A 20,028-nucleotide genomic window follows, 5' to 3' on the forward strand; every position below is an offset into this window, starting at 1 on the left:
GCACGACCAGGTTTTCGATCAACGTAGATGACGGACGAGATAAACAACTCTTTAAATAATGGAGGGTCTGGGACATATTATATATACTGAAAGTATCTACTACTACTACTACTACTTATTACTATCTACCGTACAAAGGATCTGGCAATGTCTAAGAGTAACAGGACGCCAAGATGTCGGGTGGATTAGCTTGGAGTGTCTAGGATCATCTCCATACATACATGGTACCAGCAAAAAGATACCCCTGACCCTGACATGTAGCTAAACCCAAAGCTTTGTTTGCACGATGGTTTGGGGCTCCATTTGGTTGGACCGCGATCGCAATCAAGCCGTGCAAACTTGGGGTGGGCGGCGTGGATGCTAGGGTAGTGGCCCCTGGTCGCAAGCTGCAGGCTGCTTAAAACGAGAATCGGTCTGCATGGGTACGAGGGAAGAGAAGGAGAAGATTACATTAGAACAGTCCATATTCATATTGGCGCGTCATTTGTTGAGTACTTTTGAGAATATTAGGCACTGTATCAAGGCGAGAGAAGGAGACGGATGGAAAGACAAATGGTATTGGTAAATCTCGATTTTTCTGCTTACATCCACCGACTACGGATCATTCTACCCGCCATTTTTTTTTTTTTTTTTTTTTTTTGTAGCAGTATTGCGATATCCGATCTACTTGTGTCGTTGCAAAGGAAATAGTAGAGACGGGGTTCGTGCTTGATGAGAAAACTGCTACTACCTGCCAATTATCGAGACAAATGCTGCCGTCAAAGCTGTCAAAACCGGGCCCTTTCTGTGCAGTAGGTCAGGTAGATCATCTCCCAAGCTAATATTATGCTCGCCGCTCGCCGTTCAAAGTCTAAGGCGAAGAAAAGAGAGCCGGTCGTGTCTGGGCGTACAGCTTGGCGCCAACCGCGCAATGCTTAGCAGCACGACCTGTCTTGATGGATGGAGGGCCAGGGCGACGCCCTGAGAGGGACTGTGCATATCTCGCAGGATACCTGCATATCATTCATTCGATAGAGCAAAGATAGACAGAGAGAGGATGGATGGATACATTTTTCAAGTATTCATGGCCAGTGCTATGCGCGTGTCATGGACTATCCAAAGAGGAACCCAATGTCTGAGACTGGCAAGAGGGCCACGCGCGTCTCCTGTTTTACCTGAAGTTTATACACAGTCAGTGGAAAGACGCCTACTGGGGACAGACAAGATGAGGCTTCAGAGTTCAGTTCAAAAAGTCTCCGACCGGATGTCGACAGTCGATGCTATTAGTGCAGAGCAAGAGTTGGTGGTGCCCTTGAGCCCAGACAGCGACAAGGGTCCTAAGCTCACTTCTATCATCGGGGTCCCTGGAGCCGGACCCCATATCAATCCTCTTTTGGCTCCCCTGCAGACTTGAAAAAGTGAGCGCAAGCAGCGCAAGGGGCGCTCCCGCATCCACTAAACTCTAGTGGCAGATGGTTGCAGCGATCATGCATGTAGTGGGGGAACAATGGGGGGTGATTTGGGGGATATCGAGCATCAATGGAAACACCGACTCTGTTGACGGGCGCTCCACCATGATTCCTTCGTTTGTTGCGTTGCTTTTTCCTTCTTGTTCATTTTTCTGTATTCTGTCAATGGTTCAGATCTAGCTGGGTCTTTTGATGATCTGAATCAGCCATCTGATGTATGTAGCCCACGTTGCGTTCCGGGCCGATCGGGAAGACGGTCCAGACATTGAATATCTTTTGCTCTCTCTCCACTAAATGCACAATTTCCGACCCAAGAAAGAAACAACTCGGCTTACACGTCTGGAACCGGTCCTCTGGTCCGCCTTGCACTTTTTTGACTTGAAATCTCCTTCGGGACTCGTCGATAGAGTAAAAAGGCCCATGACACGCTCTGATGATCCAAATAAGTGGTCAGCCTTTAGCGTCAGGCACTTGAGGGGCGTTCCTACAGATGATTTAATGTACACAGTAGTATGAACTGCAGCTCTCCCTTGCGCTACCTGCATTGGAAAGTACATTTATTAGCCTAGAGGTCCCCTTTAGCCCTGACAACCCTGTTCACCCTATTTCTTCCCCCATTCTAGCCAGCTCAAGCTTATTATTGCTTGTACTCGAGATCTGTGATTCCGCAGTGCTTGTCTCGCCAGTCTCCCGACTTGGTATTTCCCAGCCAAGTCAAGCCAAGCTAAGCCAGCCAGGTACAATTAAGCTACTTGAAAAGGGCATCCTGTGATAAGCACTACATGCACCTTGAGTGGTCTTGTTCCTAGGTACTAGGTAGTCATCTTTTATTTCTCTTAGCAAGTTCACCAACAGACATTATCCGGAATGGTCTAGGTCCCTTGAGCTATCCTCGTAGCTTCGTTTTGGGTCCGATTGATGTTGGAGCTCATGGTGTAACGTGTATATCATTCATCGTAGAGTTTCTCGGCAGTTCTGTTTCCTTTGATCTCTCCACTGTCGATCCTGGGATGGAAGCTACCGCATATGGAACTCGTGAGGTTTTAACTTGACACGAACTCTCCAAAGTCCCACTGTCTTCTAGGTAGCTGGTAGCCACTTTGAATGATTTTTCATTTGGAGATTTTCTTGCAGCCCCTTATTACTTGGTTTCCTTTGGGCCACTCAAGCACTTGCAAACAACCTTGGTCTGATAAATTCCCTCCCGCTAGAGTCCGGATCTCACCCGCGGGTTTCAGTTCCTTCAGGCCGACCAGCCGGCGTCTTGTCGGCCAAGGGATTTGCACCGCTACCAGAACGACTATGACAATTGCATTCCTTGCGTTCCCACGACATTGGCGCCGGCATTCCACCACTGGCAAGCTTGCTCAGGCGCCCCGTCCAGCGCCGCCCATTCAGTTCCGGCGCAGCTTCTCGTCCAGCGAGGTTTAGTGTTTGGTGATGACAACAAAATCCATTCCTCTGGTTCTTGAGTCATGCCAAGCTATAGCACGCCGAGTTCTCACCTTGCTTTGTACCATTGTTACCTCGTAGGGCGTAGGCCGTCGCTGTCGATTGCATACATAGTTTCTATCAGAGGGCTTTAATAGTCCATCCTCGTCTGCTACTTAGTTATAGGCTGACTGTCTCTAGAGCGGAACGCACGGAAATCATCTCGCGATAAAGATGTCAAGCCTGGATAGTCGGGGCTTGAACCTACAAATTTGGAACTTTTCAGGTCCTTTGATGTGCCGGCGAAATCTTTTTCTGATTGATCATGATGCTTGGCATTGAATAAACTCAAAGTATTCTAAGATTGTTCTCTTTCAAGCCATATGTCTTGTACACATGCGTACTAGCAACTTGCCATGACAGCAAGTAAGACAATAGGCTCAAGCCACGGCTGCTAACAATCGACCATACTACTCCGTAGAACAACTCTAATTCCTGGTGTTCATTACGGGCAAGTCGACAACCATGATTTGCGGGCTTTAGGCTGTTAGAAGATCTCAGACTGCTTTGGCGACGCAGCTATGGCAAAGATGAAAAGCAATAATGTATGCAGGTCCAGAACTCTGTCAATCTCGGAAGCATCATCTTGACTCATCAAGGTATTCGCAGATTCGGAGAAGCAAGCTTCACTGCCGTGACATGAATACTGATCAAGTCTCGAAAACACAGCTAACACAAGGGGGGAATCCCATTCACCCAACACCTGACACCATGCTTTTGGAATTGAAAACATATGATTCTTTGGCGCCCCTTAGACAGCCGTGGCAGGTGCCGTGGTCTTGACCGACTTGTAGAGGTCTCTGAGCTCAAAGGCATCGTGTCCACCTTCGGGCACCTCGCCAATGATGCGCGCCGGCTGGCCGGCGACGATGCTGAAGCTCGGTATCACCATGTTGGCCGGGACAATGGTGCCGTCCAGTATCTGTACATAGTCCTTGACAATGGCAAACTCGCCCACGACGGCGCCCTTGCCAATGTTGACGTGGCTGCCAATCGTGGCGGCCTGCACGACGGTGCCCTCTCCAATGAAGACGTGGTCGCCGAGGCGGAGGGGCATGTATGTGAATGCTCTAATTTTCCTCATGTCAATGCACATCGCTCCTGGTGTGTGATGAGGTTTATTGACTGGGACGGGTTTTCCCTCACCCTTTGTAGATGCGCCCCGGCGGTCGCAGACAACAGCCCTTGCTGAGGAAGCAGTACCGGCCGATGAAGACGGCGGTATTGCTTCCGGGTTGGCTCGGGTTAGTTGACGGTACGGTGCGTGACAAGTCACCACGAATCATGGCCTCGGGCATGATGACCGTCTTTCCGCCTAGCATAATGTGCTGCGTGCCCACTAGGGTGGCCTTGCGGTTGACCTTGTTGCCCGTGTCCTGCAAAACGCGGTCTTTTGTTAATATCGTTTGATCTTGGATCTCCTGGCCCAGTCACGACTCACCGTCTCTATCCATTCTCCCTTGGGTGCTTTTCTAGACATGATGGGGAACTGGCTTGATGGCGCGACCCTCGTGCGAGGTGTTGCCGATAGGGGTCTGAGGAAGGTTGTAGTCGTGTTGATGTCAAGGAGGAAAAGTGGAGCCAAGTAAATCAACAAAAATATCGAGTCGAATCAGCTCACATATTCCAGAAGGTTTCTAAAATATGAGATGCGGTATTGCACCGTGGTTTTTGTAAAGGCATTGCATAATCTACAAATGACTCTCAAGGGATGAATTGCATGAACAGAAGAAACAACTTATCCAACAAGTACATACTCGTGGTGCAAACAAGTCTTATGCACACCTTAGAACCACATGCGCCCAAGGCAGCCACAGCTGCCAGCTGCGAGCAGGCGCTGCCAGGATCAAGACCTTGGCGTCGCGCCTCTACCATGAACCGCCTGCATCGTTGCGATTCAGTTGACATTTACTCTCAGTACAATGCATGTAGGTAAACTGTACCATAGTCTTATTCGCGAATTACTGCGGGCTATGAATAGATTTACTACATATGATTGCGACCCAAGTCATCCAATAAGCGGGCTATGATTTGCCCTCGGCACCAGCCTGCATTAGAAGCCCCTTGGGATGACTTGTAAGTCGATTGCTGAACTTGAGCTCTGGCACAATATCTCTGCCTTCCAGATATAAAGCTTTCCTAACGTCATAAAGGGCCAGCAAGGATACTGCGATTATTCACATGCTAGCCTCAGCCAAATATTTGCGGCTCGAATCCTCCTCCCGAACTGACCTTTTGCCTATGGCTCACCATGGCCTCTGTCTCCCTTAGGGTTGTACTGTTCCGGCTCAAAATTGTCGAGGTTCTGATATATATGCTCATCATTGCCTATTAGTCAGAATTGGCACCATTTTTATAGTTTAGCATTTCCTTGGGAATAAACATGCCATTGTAAATGCTATCTTCCATGCTGCGATGCGGAAGTCCCAGATGACTGACTGAACACCAACGCGATGTTTCCTGAATGACATAGTCCATGTTAGAGACCTTTGTTCTGTCCCTCCTAGAGTGTTGAGCGGCGCCCGTTTTTTGTGGCCCGGTTGATTGATGTACTTGCTTTCTGCTTAACCTCCGGATTCACAACTATACTGAAGATAAAACCTATTAATACGGCCCAGGTTGTGTCCCGTCCTGCTGCGGATACAGCAACCTCGAGCCTTTGATAAAATCGATAGCTAAGCCCGGATCGCTGCCATGTTGATATTTTGCTTCCCGTTGGTCCAGCAGTGTTTGGATGTGACACAGTGTCTTTCTGCCAGATGACAAAGGGTCATTACATTGAAGATCATGCAGTAGGCAGTTAGCCGGATTCCACTTGATGCAAATTCAAGGGAATAATTCCTGATAAGCCAGTTCGGCAGATACCTGAGAACGGGAGTTCGACCAGAGTACTAGCAGGAGGTCCCCTATGGCCTTGTACATACGAATCATCTTCAGCCACCAGCATGGAATTTCCTTTATCGCTGTTGAGTTCACGTCGAACCCGATGCTGAATATATTACTGTTGCAAATTGTTTTAATAGAGGAGTTTTCCTGTCTCCAGGTCATTCGGAACCTCCCATGAGATGGGTTCGTGTTCCCTCTCGTGCATTGTCTGGCATTATATGATGCTACTTTTTTGCAGGTTGCTTTGCAGTATCATGCGGGTTATGGAAATAAGATCTCCACGGTATGAAGACCACCATACGACGCCATCCAATGATTTTGAACAGAAGGAATCGTGGGCGATCGCTAAAGTTGGCACTTTGCTTTTGTGCAGGAGATCCATTGTGGTTCGTGTACTGTTGAGTGTAGGACATGGATAGGGGGCATGATCAATGAGGCCTCGTACCTCTGGTGCTCTCTTGCAGGTCATTGGGGTCGATTTCTTTTGCATAATTTAGCTTGCCTTGTTCTTTTGTCTGTCCGACCAAACTCCCAAAAACAATACAAGACGTGAGAGTGGTGTTTTCAGAGCATGAAATTATCTCAGCCTATCTGAGGTTGGTGGAAGAGGATGGTATTCTGATTCAAGCTATGTGAGCGCTCTGCACCTGTGTACCCGGGTATTGTTATCATCACAACTCAGTATGTTTCGCTTAATTGCCAGGAAGCAGCTTTATCAAGATTAAATTCAAGGCTCTCTACATAATGCAATTGTGGTATCTGAGTTTTTGTCCTCCTTCTTTTCTATATCTTAATTGTCTATAGCGCAACATCAGGCTTGCCAAACTCCTTGATATACTCCTCAGAGTAGGGGTAGTCAATGTAACCAGGCTCAACCTTGTGGCCGATTCTCTGGTTGATGTAAAATGTCATTCTGTCGTAATCGTTGAAGGGTAGACCCTTCTTGACGCGGTATACAAGATCCGGCGTCGAGATGAAGCGACGACCAAACACAACGGCGACGGGATGGTCGCGGTACTTCTCCTCCACGGCCTGCTTGGCCAGCTCGGTCGTGAATCCGCCGGCAACAAAGAGGGCCTTCTCGCGGCCCCAGCTCTCCAGGGCAAAGTCCAGGGACTCGTTCTTGGGGTCCAGGTCCATGACACCGTGAACTCGGGGCTCGACGATGTGAAGGTATGAAAGGTCGAGCTGGCGCAGCTGCTTGATGAGGTAGGAGAATTGCGGGATGGGGTCGGCCATGCGCATACCCTGCCACGTGCTCCAGGGGCTGAGGCGGATGCCGACCTTGTCAGCGCCGACGGCCTTGATGACGGCCTTTGAAACCTCGATGGCGAAGCGGGAACGTTTCTCGATGCTGCCACCCCATGCATCCTCTCGGCGGTTGGCCGTGTCCTGGGTAAACTGGTCGATGAGGTAGCCGTGGGCAGCGTGGATCTCAACACCGTCAAAGCCGGCCTTTTCCACGGCATTGCGGGCCGCGGTGGCATAGTCGCCGATGGTGGACCAAATCTCCTCCTCGGTCAGCGGGCGGGGCGCGGGCAGACCGTCGGCCATGACAACGTCGCTCGAGCTGACAAAGTCGTGCTCGAAATCAAAGTCGTCCTCGTCGCGGACGGCACCACCGCTGGCCACCGGGTCGGGCCAGGCGGCGCGTCCCAGGTGCCACAACTGCACGTACATCTTGCTACCCTTTGCGTGGACACCGTCAGTGACCTTCTTCCACGCTGCAAGTTGCTCCTCCGACCACAGGCCGGGAATATGGCTGTAACCACCGGCCTTGGCGGTGATAAAGGTGGCTTCTGAGAGGATGAGAGTGCCGGGGACGACGGCGCGCTGGGCGTAATATTGGGCCATGACATCGGTAGGAACATGCTCCCGAGTGGCACGGAACCGGGTGAGCGGTGCCATGACGACGCGGTGCTCAAGCTGTGTCGAGCCCACCTGGAGGGGGGTGAAGAGCTTAGTGTTCTCGGCCATTGTGTAGTTGGGGATTATCGATTCCTGGGGATTTGGAATTGAGTTGAAGTGAATAAAACTTGAAAATTGCTTTGGATCATGGCTGCCGTTGGTGCTCTTTATATATCGTGGAGAGTAACTCTCTCATCGCCCCTTGGGATCCATAGCAACGTGTCAATATGGTGTTACTGCTTAGCAATCCCACGGCCATACTTTTGTCCAAGATACGAACGAAGCGAACGCGCGACATTATGCGTGGAAAACGGCGTCGCCGGGTTTTCGTTTTGGTGGTTCGTCGCCAGGTCCCCGGCCTCAAGGTTGTGTGTTGAAAGCTTGGTGGAGGCTTCCAGTGGCTTCCCATGTGTCAAGCATGAATATAAGTGGCTCGGGAGTTGAGCCCCATTGGCTGCCCTGCGTTAGTACCCCTGGAATTTTTCTCTTTAGCGCCTCATTGGGTGGACCTGCAGCGCTGCAAATACCTTCTATGATAACTCGGCAGCGTGCGGCCCCACCTCCGCTTCCGCTTCACTCCACTGTTCGAACGATTTGACCTGGTCTATCATATCTTCCATCCAGCTGAGGAGTGCCCTGTGCCTTTGTCTCGATGCTTTTAGATAGCGGTGAATGAGCATATGAGAGACGGAGTAGAATTTTTTCGAGTTGGATTTTTGAAAATCGTAATGACCAGTTAAAACCAGGTGTATGGAAACTACATGCCAGGCTCTTGACCATTGTGCTTTGCGGTCGAAAAGAGTGAGTCAAGAACAACCGTTACATACATGCCGATGAGCCTCCATCCTAGCTCCACATGCTGAATCAGCGAGAAGTTGCTCGATCTTCTTGATGGATCTCAGTGGAAGATCATTGGCCGGCTTTGGATACGTAGCTACCGTGAAACTCGAGATGCTTCGCCATGTCATCGCGCATGCGGCAGAGATTGACTTCCAGTGTGTCCAATGCTCCAATTTCATCCTCGGACAAAGTGTTATGGATATCAAGAAAACCCGAATGGTAACCCTATCAAGGATGCGCTGACCTTACATTCTGGTTACAAGTACATTATGTTCCCGACAATGGTCGCGATACTTCGCTATTCATTCCACTAAATTGAATCCAGCCCAGTTTGAAGAGCCATATGAACTGAGAGCCTGTGTTTCTTTGGCATTAGATGTGTCAAGTTTTATTAGCAAAACCTAGCAAGCACTGTGTATAGTGTAAGACTCATTTACCATCTTAGAAGCACCCCGAATACAAGTAATAGATTCATTACTGTCTTGTTTTGATAAGTGTTCAGATCATCGAACCAATTCCCTTCTCCTGTCGCGATGCTTTTCGCATTCGTTGCGTACAGCAGATGCAATATAATCAAGACGGTTCAGCGCCTATCAAATCACTCAGCTGCCATTCTTCTTGGTGTTGTAGTCCCATGAAATCTCTCACTCACCAAGTATGCATCCATTCGTTTAGTATTATCCCACTTCTGCCAGTATGTGATGTCAGATAAAGATTTTGGTCGACGCTATGCTGACTTACCTGCGTTCTAGACTGTCTCATGCTAGGATCTGGACTACTTGTCGTGCAACCCTCTTCATCATCTGCTTGTGACGAGACCTCCATATTCACTTGCAGAGCGGGTTGACTTGTTGATGTTGGACCACAATAAGCCCCTGCAAATTCGGCGACTCCAAAATCATCAAATCCATCGTAAGCCTTTCGTAGCGACCACTGCCACTGAGGAATGGGAGTCAAGGCACCAGATGTACTCAACACAAGATCGACAAAGATATCATGAGCCCAGTAAGTTGGGTCCAATATCAGGCTGGGACTGACCGTGGCCAGCCACTGATCTGGCCTGAGTAGTTTTCTTAGCACATCGTACCATATAGACTGATAGTTGTCCCAGATAATATTTGTTCCAGGTAACTCGGCATCCTTTAACCTGCGCGCAGCGGTCAAAGCCTGGTTATCTGCTTTCTGAAGGGCCTGTTCTCTCGCCTGCAGGAGTTTGATCCTGCTCCGGTGACTGCCATTGCTTGATACTCCATTATAAATATATCGATTGATGTCGGCACATCTGCAAGGCAAAGCCTCTATACCCTCATGAAAGAAAGTGAGGTACGGTATGTGCCTCTCGCTGCTCTGATCTCGGGTTTCGCTGTGGATGAGGGCTACCGCCACACAATTGGTGCTTGTCGGATCGCCCGCAACCAGAATTCTCCAACCGTTTACTTCGTCAGATCTGGCACCGCGAAGAACATGTTGCCAGATATCAGATGGATGCAAACGTTCCATGATCAGTATGTCTAGTGTTTGATTCCGATATTACTATTGACGAGGATCATGGTAGATAGCATCACATGGGCAGTCAATGCCGACGTATTGCATTGTGCCAATCAACCTTTGCTTTGATCCCGCAGACAATGAAGCATGGATCTTTAGGTAAACGATGATCGACACAAAGTCGGCCCTCTTTACTTGAATATCGTCACTGTGTCCTTTGCTGTCTTTGTCGTCAAGAAAACGTCTTCGGCTTAGCTCATCCTATACACGCGGTGACCAATTTAGTACATCGTGGCATTTTTGGCAGCAACAGATAACATGCGCTCAACGCGGAAAGAACCAGAATATTACATACTTCAAGGCAGATGTCGACCACAGGGATGCGTAAAATTTAATCTTCTTTCAGCGTCGTGTTTAATAATATGCGCACCATGAGCATCGTCCTCGATATGGTCACCATTAACATAGAATTGAATCTTGTAGATATGATCTGTCGCAACAGCGAGGTTGTTTTACTGGCATGGACTATAGGGATCACTGCCTTTAACTTGTCATTCTCGTCATATACCATTTGCCGGGGGTTATAAGCTATGTTTTATCGTCTGCAGCCAAGAAGGAAGGGTTTCGTTGCACACAGCCAAATGAACATGGGACTCTGGCTTCGGGTGGGTTGGAGGTTTCCATCAAGAAGATTGATGCAAACCGTTTGTACTTGAAATCGCGGGCAGATATGAAACATACAGCTAAGGGCTTATGATGCTGATAAATATTTGGATATTTGACGAAGGTGACGGAATATGCATATAATGTGGCATATTTTATGCTAGGTCTATCCAGCGCACCAGAATAAAGCGCGATGACTCGTCTGGGTTCTGTATAACTGCAGAGGTGCGTGCTATTTTAAAAGGGGATCACATCTCTGGATGGCTTAAATGGGCACATGTCATGAAAAGTAACGTAGAGGTCATACAATCACCGCTGCAGTAGCCAATCAGACCAGTGTGCTCAGTCCACATTTATGATAGCAATCATGACATAAAGAGAATGTGACGTCATTGACGGTGCCGCGTGTCCGAGACAGCAGTCTGTTACTGCTATTTTACGAGCCATTCTACAATTCGTCTTTCTCAAATCTTTATTATTTCAATACTTCATTCTAAATCCAAGCCTTGGCCTAAGAAAACTCAAATCCTACAAAGTTTTGTTCTTCAAGAAACCACGAACCAAAAAGCATAACTCACCAAGCAACAATTCAAGATGCCCAACAAGACCACCGTCCTCGGCAAGCCCAACAGCGCCGAAGTGCAACCAGACGGAACGGCGACCAACGTTACCACAAAGGGCGAATTTGTCCAGTCATCCGATCCTACTGCCCACCCCGATGCCAGTCTTGGCCAGAAGCTCAAGGGCGACGTACAGGGGGCTCTGCACACAGCTACTGGATCCCTCCAGTCGGCAGCTGGTGCAGTGACAGGAAACCAAAAGCTGAAGCAGGAAGGTCTTCACAAGATGCAAGAAGAAGATCAACGTATCGGTGCCAAGCACGGCATCATGCCTGTCGGCAGCGGCTTGAGAGAAAAGGCCTCTGGCGTACCATCGACGGTTGAGCAGACACAGACTAGGCCCGCCGAGTAGGCAGATTTGGCGTTGGGTGTCATGGAAAAGAACAGCACTAGACATGACGAACGTTACGATGTATGATTATACCGTCTCATTCTGCGCGGGAGAAGCAGAGTAGCCAGCACAATACCCAAACAATATGATTGCCTAATGTCCATTGTATCTTTGAACGTGATCTTGTAACTACAATACCTACATTAAGGTGCTGATCCGCTTGCCAGGGCGCCCTGGAGCTTGATGGGCGCTAATAACTGCCCTGTATTATGTAGTAGTAGCTGATCCTGGACCCTGACATCATTTAGGTTAGCTAGTGCCTGGCTACCCTTTGGTGGGGCATTTTTTGCAACTTTGTCCATGTCCTCCATCTGCCATATGCGCAACTTGCGGAGTGTGCAACGCAACAGTCCCAACTACAACATTCTGTCCCATTCGCAGCAAGTCGGCTACATTCGTTAAGATGTCGGAAAAGACCAGCGTTCTCTTTGTTTGTCTCGGCAACATTTGCCGGTCTACCATGGCCGAGGGCGTTTTTCGGTCTCTAGTCAAGGAGTCGCCTTACAATGAGATGATTGGAAACATTGACTCTTGCGGCACCGGTGAGTACCTCGCATTGCCCTCGAAACTCTGTTGTCACTTGCGTCTCTTGACTAATTCTACTTGTAGGAGCTTATCATGCTGGCGACGATCCTGACGACCGAACAATGTCCACCCTCGAAAAGCACGGCATCACTGATTATGTACACGCGGCCCGAAAAGTTCGGTCTTCCGATTTCGAGAACTTCGACTACATCTTCGCCATGGACCGCTCCAACCTGTCAGACCTCTTGAGATCCAAGAAACCAGCAGGCGCCAAGGCAAAGGTCATGTTGTTTGGAGAATACTCGGGCTCTGGCAAGGCCGAAGTTGTTCAGGACCCATACTATGGCGGCCAGCAAGGTTTTGAGACAGCATACACACAGTGCTTGAGATTTTCCAAAAACTTCCTTAGCGAACTCCTCACCAACACAGACGCCTAGGCCTAGGTTGTATATTTACTGCATATCGTTGTGGTCACCATTAGAGATGCGATAGACGACGATACCCCGCCCAAATCATGGGCAAAGACAAGAACAAGACAATAGACTACGATTGCAGCAGATTTCGTCTCTTCACCACGTGTAGCTCTCTTAGACGACGAGTCTGACCTTCAGTTTGTCATCTTTAATAATCTCCTCTCTTCTAGCAACAACCTCCTCCATGTCCCACGTAGCGCTGAGATATCTACCCGACAACCATTCACGCCTCTCGCCAGACAACCACACAACAGTCGAAGCCGCCAATTCAGGATTGTCAGTCAAGCCGGCCAAAGTATCTGCAGGCATTCCTTTCTCGGCGAGCTCTGTTAAGACGGCACCTGGATGGACGCTATAGGCTACGAGTCCTCTTTCTGCCGCCTCCACCAATAGGAACTCGGTCAGCTTGAGGACAGCAAACTTGCTTGTTCCGTAGGCGCTGGCCATGTGTCGCAAATTATGCGCTGCAACGCTGTTGATATTGAGGATGGTTTGTGGCCCACCAACTGCCGCCGAAATCAGAGGGACAAAGTACTTGCTCATCAAGTACGGACCCTTGAGGTTGACTTCAATTGTCTTCCACCAAGTCTCTGCATCCGATTCAGGGAGACTCATAGCGGGGGTCATGAATCCGGCATTATTGACAAGGACATCAAGTTTACCACCAAATTCCTCCCGAATAAGTCCGGCACAGGTACGGACGCTCTCCTCATTCGTGACATCAAGCTTGTGCAAAACAATCTGGGGAGGGTCAAAGCCATTGCCCTGAGCTGCCTGGATCATGTCATGAGCCAGCTTGTCGAAGTCTTCAGATATATCCGCGACTGCAATCGCTGCGGCTCCGGCTTTTGCAAAGGCTACGGCAATGCATCGGCCAATGCCTCGTGTCCCACCCGTGATCAAGACTTTGTGACCGACATGGGCTGTTTCCTCAATGTAGGGATACGGACAACTATGGGTTATGGAAGTGAACTTCAAACCTGCCAATCCATCTGATTAGCTTTGTTATTCACCACGGATAACTCGTGCGGATAGCAATGCGAACCATTCTCAGGCGCTCGAGGTGGATATGATGTCATTGTATATACAGGCTTTCCGAAAGGTTTCGATATAATATTGAAATGAATTTCGTGGATGGGGCTACTCTTGGCAAGAGAATGGGGTTCCGAGTGCATCAATTATAGTCCCTGGTATATTCGGCGTTTCTCCAAACGCCGAACCCCCATTCATGCATTCGGACATAACTGGCCAAACATTATGAAAGAGGAGCTCAGACTCCACTCTGAAAGTCTAATGTTGTGACGATGTCCCGTCACTTGAACGAGATCAAAGGTTATCTGATTGTTGACCCTGGGAAGGTGAACAAATCGCATGGTTCCACGATACGTGCCGTGGTCTCGAATTCGATGTGATGAGTCTGCCCAGTTTGCTTTCCTACGAATAGGGTGGTTCTTTCAGAGTAATTCAATCAATAATTCTTAGCTCTGAACAAGAAAGTTTCAGTATATTCGCAAGAGTCGGTATTTATCCTTGGTTGCACTATCTACATGGCCCTCGGATTGGTGATGGGCAGCGGAAAGAACTGGGTCCAGCCATAAGTATTGTCAAGCAAATGAAAGTCGATCGGAGAAATATCCGACTGAGACGTGTGCCATCACTCCTCGCTCAGTACTGCCGTGTGCCGCAGTGTCGGGAACAACTGCATCAACAATGACAAGCTCGGCTCCAAGCCATGAGAGAATCAAGTATAGGCGAGTAATCCCTTATTCAGACGCCGAGTCTCAGCCACCTAGATTGGCATTGTGTTGGGCTTGTACAGCCTGTTTGTGTCCGTGTATTCATCTATCTTGGAGCCATCAAGGTAAGGTCATTGTGCTGCCAAACGGTGAGGGGGATGAAAGCGGTACGGCAGGTGAGGTCAACACTACGTATGGAGCTCGCAACACACGCTGCCAATGGCCATATGCAAAGACGATGATGATAATGCAGGTAAGGACCCAGTCCACTGCACGAAACAAGAACAAAAACAAAAGTCCGCCTGTGCATAGACTAGCCAAGTCCTGTACGAAAAAAAATTACGTGCTTCAAATGACACGACGGTTATGGAACTAATTGTCTAAAGTGGGCGTTATTGACTCTGGTCGGTTGGACAGAATTTTCTGCCCAGCGCAGCCTTGGTGGTATTTTCATGCACCGTAGTTTTGCACCCTCGCATGGTCGCGGGCTCCCGCTAAGCCCTTTGCAGTATCCAACGGGTTCGAGTTGCCCCCCTTTGTGCCATGCGAGAATTGCACAGGGAAAAAGGTGATCTGATGCTACCGGAGGCATAACAGGGGGGGTTGTCCGGCAAGAGCATATATTGTCCGACTAAAACTCTAAATATCAATACAAGTTCCTCATCAAGGACCCGATTATGACCTTCTTTCTCCCTCTTCTTCTTCTTCTTCTCTTCTTCAAAATATGACTCCTTCAGACTCGAACGTCCACCATGACGCTGGTACACTGCGGATCAGAGACTCGTATAGTCCGCTCCACCACCCCACACTGTATAGAAGGCGACTAAGCTGAATACAGGATGTCACGTCACGTGGGGGTCAGACATTCAGGCGGCCAGGCCTGTCCGCGCAGGCCGTCGCCAATGGAGAGGGAGCGGCTGGAGAGGGAGGTGAAGGGATGAAGCCATTGACACCGACCTGAAAGTAAATACTACCGTTCAGAGGGCCGGTAATGCTTCTCATTCCGGGGCGTTGAGAAAGGGTCAAACCCACCCCCGATTCGGATCCGCACGCCCCAGCCCAGCATTTCCCAATCTATCGGAGTAGTACTAGCGCCCCCCTTGTCCTCCCCTGGGTGGGAATTTTGACCATGTCTCAAGACACGACAGCAGAACACGATCTCGTCACCACGGCAGCGGCGGCGGCGGCGGCATCCGCGGCGCGACAGATTGGAAGATGCGGTGCCACCACCGGCCCTTCTGCCGAGGACTGGGAGGCCAAAAGGGCCGTCATCACCGATCTTTACAAGAAAATGAAGTTGACTGAGCTGGATATCTTCATGAGGAGAGAACATAATTTCCATGCCAGGTAAGCATCAAATCAGGCTGCGCCAAGGCAAAGAGAGCGGTTTGGTGTAGACTTCTCAGCTGCCCCCGGGGACCGTTTCACAACCCCATAGTTGTTCGTCTTCGGCCCACTGATGTGTCTCTCCGCCTCAGCAAGCGCATGTACAACCAGCGGTTTAAGCAATGGGGGTGCACAAAGTATATCAAGTTTTCCGAAAAGGAAGATCTATTGAAAGAGTGCGGCGGCAGCGTGAGGGAACTCACCGCCCGGTATAGAGCGGGCAAGATCATGAAGCCGCAATACGAAAAGACGCTGCGATATATCAGGTCGAAACAGGCGGTCGAGCCCCCGACACCGTACATCATGGAGATGAAGACGCCAGACAATAGCACCGACCTCATCCTCCGGACCCTGCGGGACTATCACCACGCACTGGCGGATCCTGCTTCAAAAATGCACATTCCAAGCGATGACCGGGCTCTGAACCTAAACTCCTCCAAGGAATCCGACGACCTATGGTTCGGCATCCTGGTGGGCGTAAAGACCCTCCTCCGGAGCACGGGGGATAGCCCAAAAGCGCCATCATCCAACCATATTTCGGCAACGTGGGATTTGAACCAGACCTTTGCCATGCTGCGGCGAGTTGGCTTCCTCACGGCCCCGGCCATGCTGGAGCGGCCTCTGGACTTTGTGTACGAAGTCTTGATAGAGATGACGGCGCTGCAAGGCAAGAACTGGCCCGAGCTGCGCCACGCCATTCTCCGGCTCTTTAACCAGGAGGCCAGCCGCATCTTTGGGCCGTCGCACCCCGTGGCCGTCATCTGCCGCGAGATGCTCCAGGACACGGACCAGTCGGGCGTGACGTTCAAGAGCCTCGGCTGCATCCGCGACCTCGTCGTGCAGCTCTGGAGCCCCGACCACACCATGTCCTTCAAGGCGCAGATGGCGGTGCAAAAGGCCCTGCTCAAGGTCCGGGACCTGGGCCCTGCGATACAGATTGGCACGCAGCTTTTCGTGTCGAGCCGCCAGAAATGGGGCGACACGTCGCAGCAGGCTCGCATGGCCGCGCAGCGCCTGGGCCAGCTGTACACGGTTATGAACGAAATGGCCATGGCCAAGGGCGAGCCCGACTGGGCAGCCGTCGAAAGCGCGCTTGGGTGGTACAACGACGTGATACGGCTGTCCCCAATGGCCCCTGGTCGTGACGCGAGGAGGACGGGATTTATAGAGGACGAGACGACACTGTCGACAATGGGCGACATGACATACATTAACAATAGGATTGGCAAGGATGCCGAGGCTCTGGCGTGGTATCAAAAAGCGGCCGAGATGAGCCGTCGGATATGCAATCCAGGATCTACCATCATGAGAGCATGTATCAGCATGCTGATCAATAAGCAGAAGGAGATGAAACGGTTTGATCAAGCTGCTGCTTGGGATGCAATTTTGAGCCAGATGGAGGCTACTAGTTCCAACGAAAGCGTGAATTCATGAATTTGACAAGTTCAAAATCGTTTCCAAGTTTGTCGTGAGACATCATCGTGAAGCTACGTCTTGAACATTTATTCATCGCATCATGAATGTTTGTGCTCACATAAGGCCCGTCACCGCCAATCCCGAGTTCCTATCCATGTTTGTGCAAGCATCTAACATTGATTCAAGGTATACTCGAATAAGTGGATGCTGAACGCCAGGTTCCCCGATGAGTAAATAATGCTCCATTTTATTGGCAACCAGATAAATGCTCCCAATAGCCCGTTGCTGTGTTGCTTTCTGCCACCATATGCACCAAACGCCGATACTCCCTACCAAAGACCAATGATCCAAGCACTAGACCGACTGAATCAACCATGATTCGGTATCGCAAACACGCCATGCCATATCATGACAAGTCAAATATCTGATGATTCCCCACCTCTCCTTTAAGGTCGGTATTCAACAACGAACCGTCGCGCGACATGTTGCCTAACACTGTCCTTCTCCTCGCCGTCAAATTTCAAGCTGACTTGACCATCAGGATCCATTCCAATGACCGTGGCCTTGTAGAATGTAGTCGTTTGAGGATACAATGCGAGAACAACCTTTCCCGAGTCAAGCGGAGGCAGTGAAACGCCCTCCTTTGGTATGCCAATCATGCTACTGGCACTGCTGCGGAACTCCTTTTGCTTGCCAGACTCATCCATGTCAACGTCAAGTACCTTGTATCGGCGTGATTTGCCCTCACCGCGAACATCCTGTACACGGCCAAGGATCCAGTCTGATGAGGGCTCATTGTTCTGAGGCTTGGGTTTAAAGGCAACCTCCTCCTGTTTAGCAAAGGTGACCTTGGATCGGGCATTGTTGGCAGCAGAGTTTTGCGGCTCAACGCTGCCCGCTTTTGCTACTGGCGTCGAACGGTCCACACTAGGTGGCACTGAACCTCGATCGCCCTTGCTGGCATTGCTCCCTCCCATCCGACGAGCAACACTAGGATTAGGTGACGGTACTGACGAGTCACCAGAACCATCAAAGTCATATACCGAGGATGAGGCGGCAGCAGACTCCTTGGCCCGCTGGGTGGCAGAGCGTGAGAAGGATGGTTCCTGGTCCTCCTTGGCTTTTTGAATGGCACTCAAGAGTTTGAGGTTCTCAATGGCCTGTTTGATCTGCGCAGCTGTCTTCTCGTTGATCTTGACGCCCGATCTAAGAAGACTGTCAATGTTGCTGAGATCAGCCTGCAGCTCCGGACGTGTACCTGATAATATTTAGTATGCTTTGCGATTACGACAATAGAGGACGCAAGAGGGGGGCTGGCTACCGTTGGCATCGCGCTTGTCAAAGTCGCCAGCGTTTCTTTTTTCCGCCATGAGCTTATCTTGTGTTACAATGTCGTCCACGTTTTGGCTACTCTCATTGATGGCTCCCACAATGGAGTTTAATGACCCCTCCACGTTACGCCAAAGGCCATACTCCTCGCCAACCTCATTATTGCGGTTGGCTGTCCGCTGACCTCTATTTCTCTGAGACATGTTTGGGTCTGCAGGATGCGAGGTGCTGCCCGAACGACTATGCTGTGGGCCTTCCTCACCCGAGAGACCGTCCGAGCCTGATCTACCTCTACCTAAAGACCCCCGCTTCTTGGAAGGGGAGGATGAACGATGGGGAGGGGGGGTGCCCGTCGGGGTTGGGGACTGTGAACTCGAGACACCCGTACGCCTCGGTTTGGTAGGGTTCTCCCAACGCGGACCAAAAGTGCTCGAAAGCTGGTTGATTGCCTTGAGAGTTCTTTTCTTACTTTTCTTAGAAGGATCTGCAGGGTCCATTGTTAATAAGGTTTTTTGGCACTTGACCAAAGAGAGGAGAGGAAAAAGAATAGCAGTAGTACGATTATATGATACAGTGCATATAAAAGGACATGAGAGACCAATGATATGCTGCACGCCCGCGATAACCTGATGATGATCTGCCAGTCAATGAATAGTGGGAAAAGGAAGAGGAAAATTCATTACGTGGATGTTTACCTGTTTGTATTGCACTGCAAGCAATTGAGATGCGAGCGCAAGAGGGAAGCGACAGACAGACGGAGGAGTAAGATGAAGCCAGGCGCGCAGAGAGGTCAAGCAATTGTTGACACTTGCACTTTTCGTAAGCCGCGCCTTACAAAATGAGCGACAGCTGACCAAAAAGTGAAGATTGCAGTCGGAGTTTGGCGAATAGTTGAAGGAAATGGATGATTTTACGCGGAAGGTGAAGGTTGCTCCATGCCCTGGGGAGTCGTGGTAATATATAAGGCCGAGGGCGATAAAGCGTGGTTAAACTTTGTGCATCAGACTCTCGACGTGCGCATTTTGCAGGCTCATCAAGGTAATGGGCTGTAGTCGTTGACAGGGCCAAGCAAGCATTAAAGGTAGGTCGCGGGCGCCGACCGGGGCAGCAAGATAAGCCGGGGACTGGCTGCTGCTGTTGGTGGTGGTACTGGTACTGGTACTGGTACTGGTACCGTAGTGGCACAAGGCAAAGCGAAGGAGGCTGACTGATATTGGATCTGCAAAGCAAGCTGCCGAGCTGCTGCTGCCGCCCGCTATGATTGGGGTAAAGGAATGTCCGGGGCTTGATGTTGGGGAGGTCCTTGAAACGCGACTGAACTGGGAATTGCCTTGTGTCTCCTCCCCAGACATAAGGTAGAGACGCGACGAATGTTACCTTGTTATTAGCGAGCCGCTTCTCCTCTCCCTCTTGTCTTTGCCGCTTCTC

At 50.1% G+C, this 20,028-nt stretch overlaps 8 protein-coding genes across 8 annotated transcripts; 3 read left to right on the forward strand and 5 right to left on the reverse strand.

The window, feature by feature from the left end:
- Positions 1 to 3,690: 3,690 nt before the first annotated feature.
- Positions 3,691 to 4,419, reverse strand: PFICI_06145 (uncharacterized protein; the record flags this gene model as incomplete). Its single annotated transcript, XM_007834726.1, has 3 exons — positions 3,691 to 4,009; positions 4,086 to 4,315; positions 4,381 to 4,419. The coding sequence occupies 3 exons, from the start codon at positions 4,417 to 4,419 to the stop codon at positions 3,691 to 3,693; spliced, it is 588 nt and encodes a 195-aa protein (XP_007832917.1).
- Positions 4,420 to 6,623: 2,204 nt separating this feature from the next.
- PFICI_06146 (uncharacterized protein) lies at positions 6,624 to 7,802 on the reverse strand (the record flags this gene model as incomplete). Its single annotated transcript, XM_007834727.1, has 1 exon — positions 6,624 to 7,802. The coding sequence occupies one exon, from the start codon at positions 7,800 to 7,802 to the stop codon at positions 6,624 to 6,626; it is 1,179 nt and encodes a 392-aa protein (XP_007832918.1).
- A 1,274-nt stretch (positions 7,803 to 9,076) lies between these two features.
- PFICI_06147 (uncharacterized protein) lies at positions 9,077 to 10,073 on the reverse strand (the record flags this gene model as incomplete). The annotated part of the gene is made up of 3 exons (XM_007834728.1): positions 9,077 to 9,163; positions 9,226 to 9,261; positions 9,315 to 10,073. The coding sequence occupies 3 exons, from the start codon at positions 10,071 to 10,073 to the stop codon at positions 9,077 to 9,079; spliced, it is 882 nt and encodes a 293-aa protein (XP_007832919.1).
- Positions 10,074 to 11,318: 1,245 nt separating this feature from the next.
- PFICI_06148 (uncharacterized protein) lies at positions 11,319 to 11,696 on the forward strand (the record flags this gene model as incomplete). The annotated part of the gene is made up of 1 exon (XM_007834729.1): positions 11,319 to 11,696. One exon carries the CDS (start codon positions 11,319 to 11,321, stop codon positions 11,694 to 11,696), a length of 378 nt encoding a protein of 125 aa, XP_007832920.1.
- A 442-nt stretch (positions 11,697 to 12,138) lies between these two features.
- On the forward strand, positions 12,139 to 12,697 carry PFICI_06149 (Low molecular weight phosphotyrosine protein phosphatase; the record flags this gene model as incomplete). The annotated part of the gene is made up of 2 exons (XM_007834730.1): positions 12,139 to 12,277; positions 12,345 to 12,697. The coding sequence occupies 2 exons, from the start codon at positions 12,139 to 12,141 to the stop codon at positions 12,695 to 12,697; spliced, it is 492 nt and encodes a 163-aa protein (XP_007832921.1).
- Positions 12,698 to 12,847: 150 nt separating this feature from the next.
- PFICI_06150 (uncharacterized protein) lies at positions 12,848 to 13,812 on the reverse strand (the record flags this gene model as incomplete). The annotated part of the gene is made up of 2 exons (XM_007834731.1): positions 12,848 to 13,713; positions 13,779 to 13,812. 2 exons carry the CDS (start codon positions 13,810 to 13,812, stop codon positions 12,848 to 12,850), a joined length of 900 nt encoding a protein of 299 aa, XP_007832922.1.
- Positions 13,813 to 15,598: 1,786 nt separating this feature from the next.
- Positions 15,599 to 17,289, forward strand: PFICI_06151 (uncharacterized protein; the record flags this gene model as incomplete). The annotated part of the gene is made up of 2 exons (XM_007834732.1): positions 15,599 to 15,816; positions 15,876 to 17,289. 2 exons carry the CDS (start codon positions 15,599 to 15,601, stop codon positions 17,287 to 17,289), a joined length of 1,632 nt encoding a protein of 543 aa, XP_007832923.1.
- Positions 17,290 to 17,717: 428 nt separating this feature from the next.
- On the reverse strand, positions 17,718 to 18,803 carry PFICI_06152 (uncharacterized protein; the record flags this gene model as incomplete). The annotated part of the gene is made up of 2 exons (XM_007834733.1): positions 17,718 to 18,529; positions 18,593 to 18,803. 2 exons carry the CDS (start codon positions 18,801 to 18,803, stop codon positions 17,718 to 17,720), a joined length of 1,023 nt encoding a protein of 340 aa, XP_007832924.1.
- Between the last annotated feature and the right edge of the window lie 1,225 nt (positions 18,804 to 20,028).

This window comes from Pestalotiopsis fici (genome assembly GCF_000516985.1).
Source record: "Pestalotiopsis fici W106-1 unplaced genomic scaffold PFICI_Scf_4, whole genome shotgun sequence".
Lineage (NCBI taxonomy): Eukaryota > Fungi > Ascomycota > Sordariomycetes > Amphisphaeriales > Sporocadaceae > Pestalotiopsis > Pestalotiopsis fici.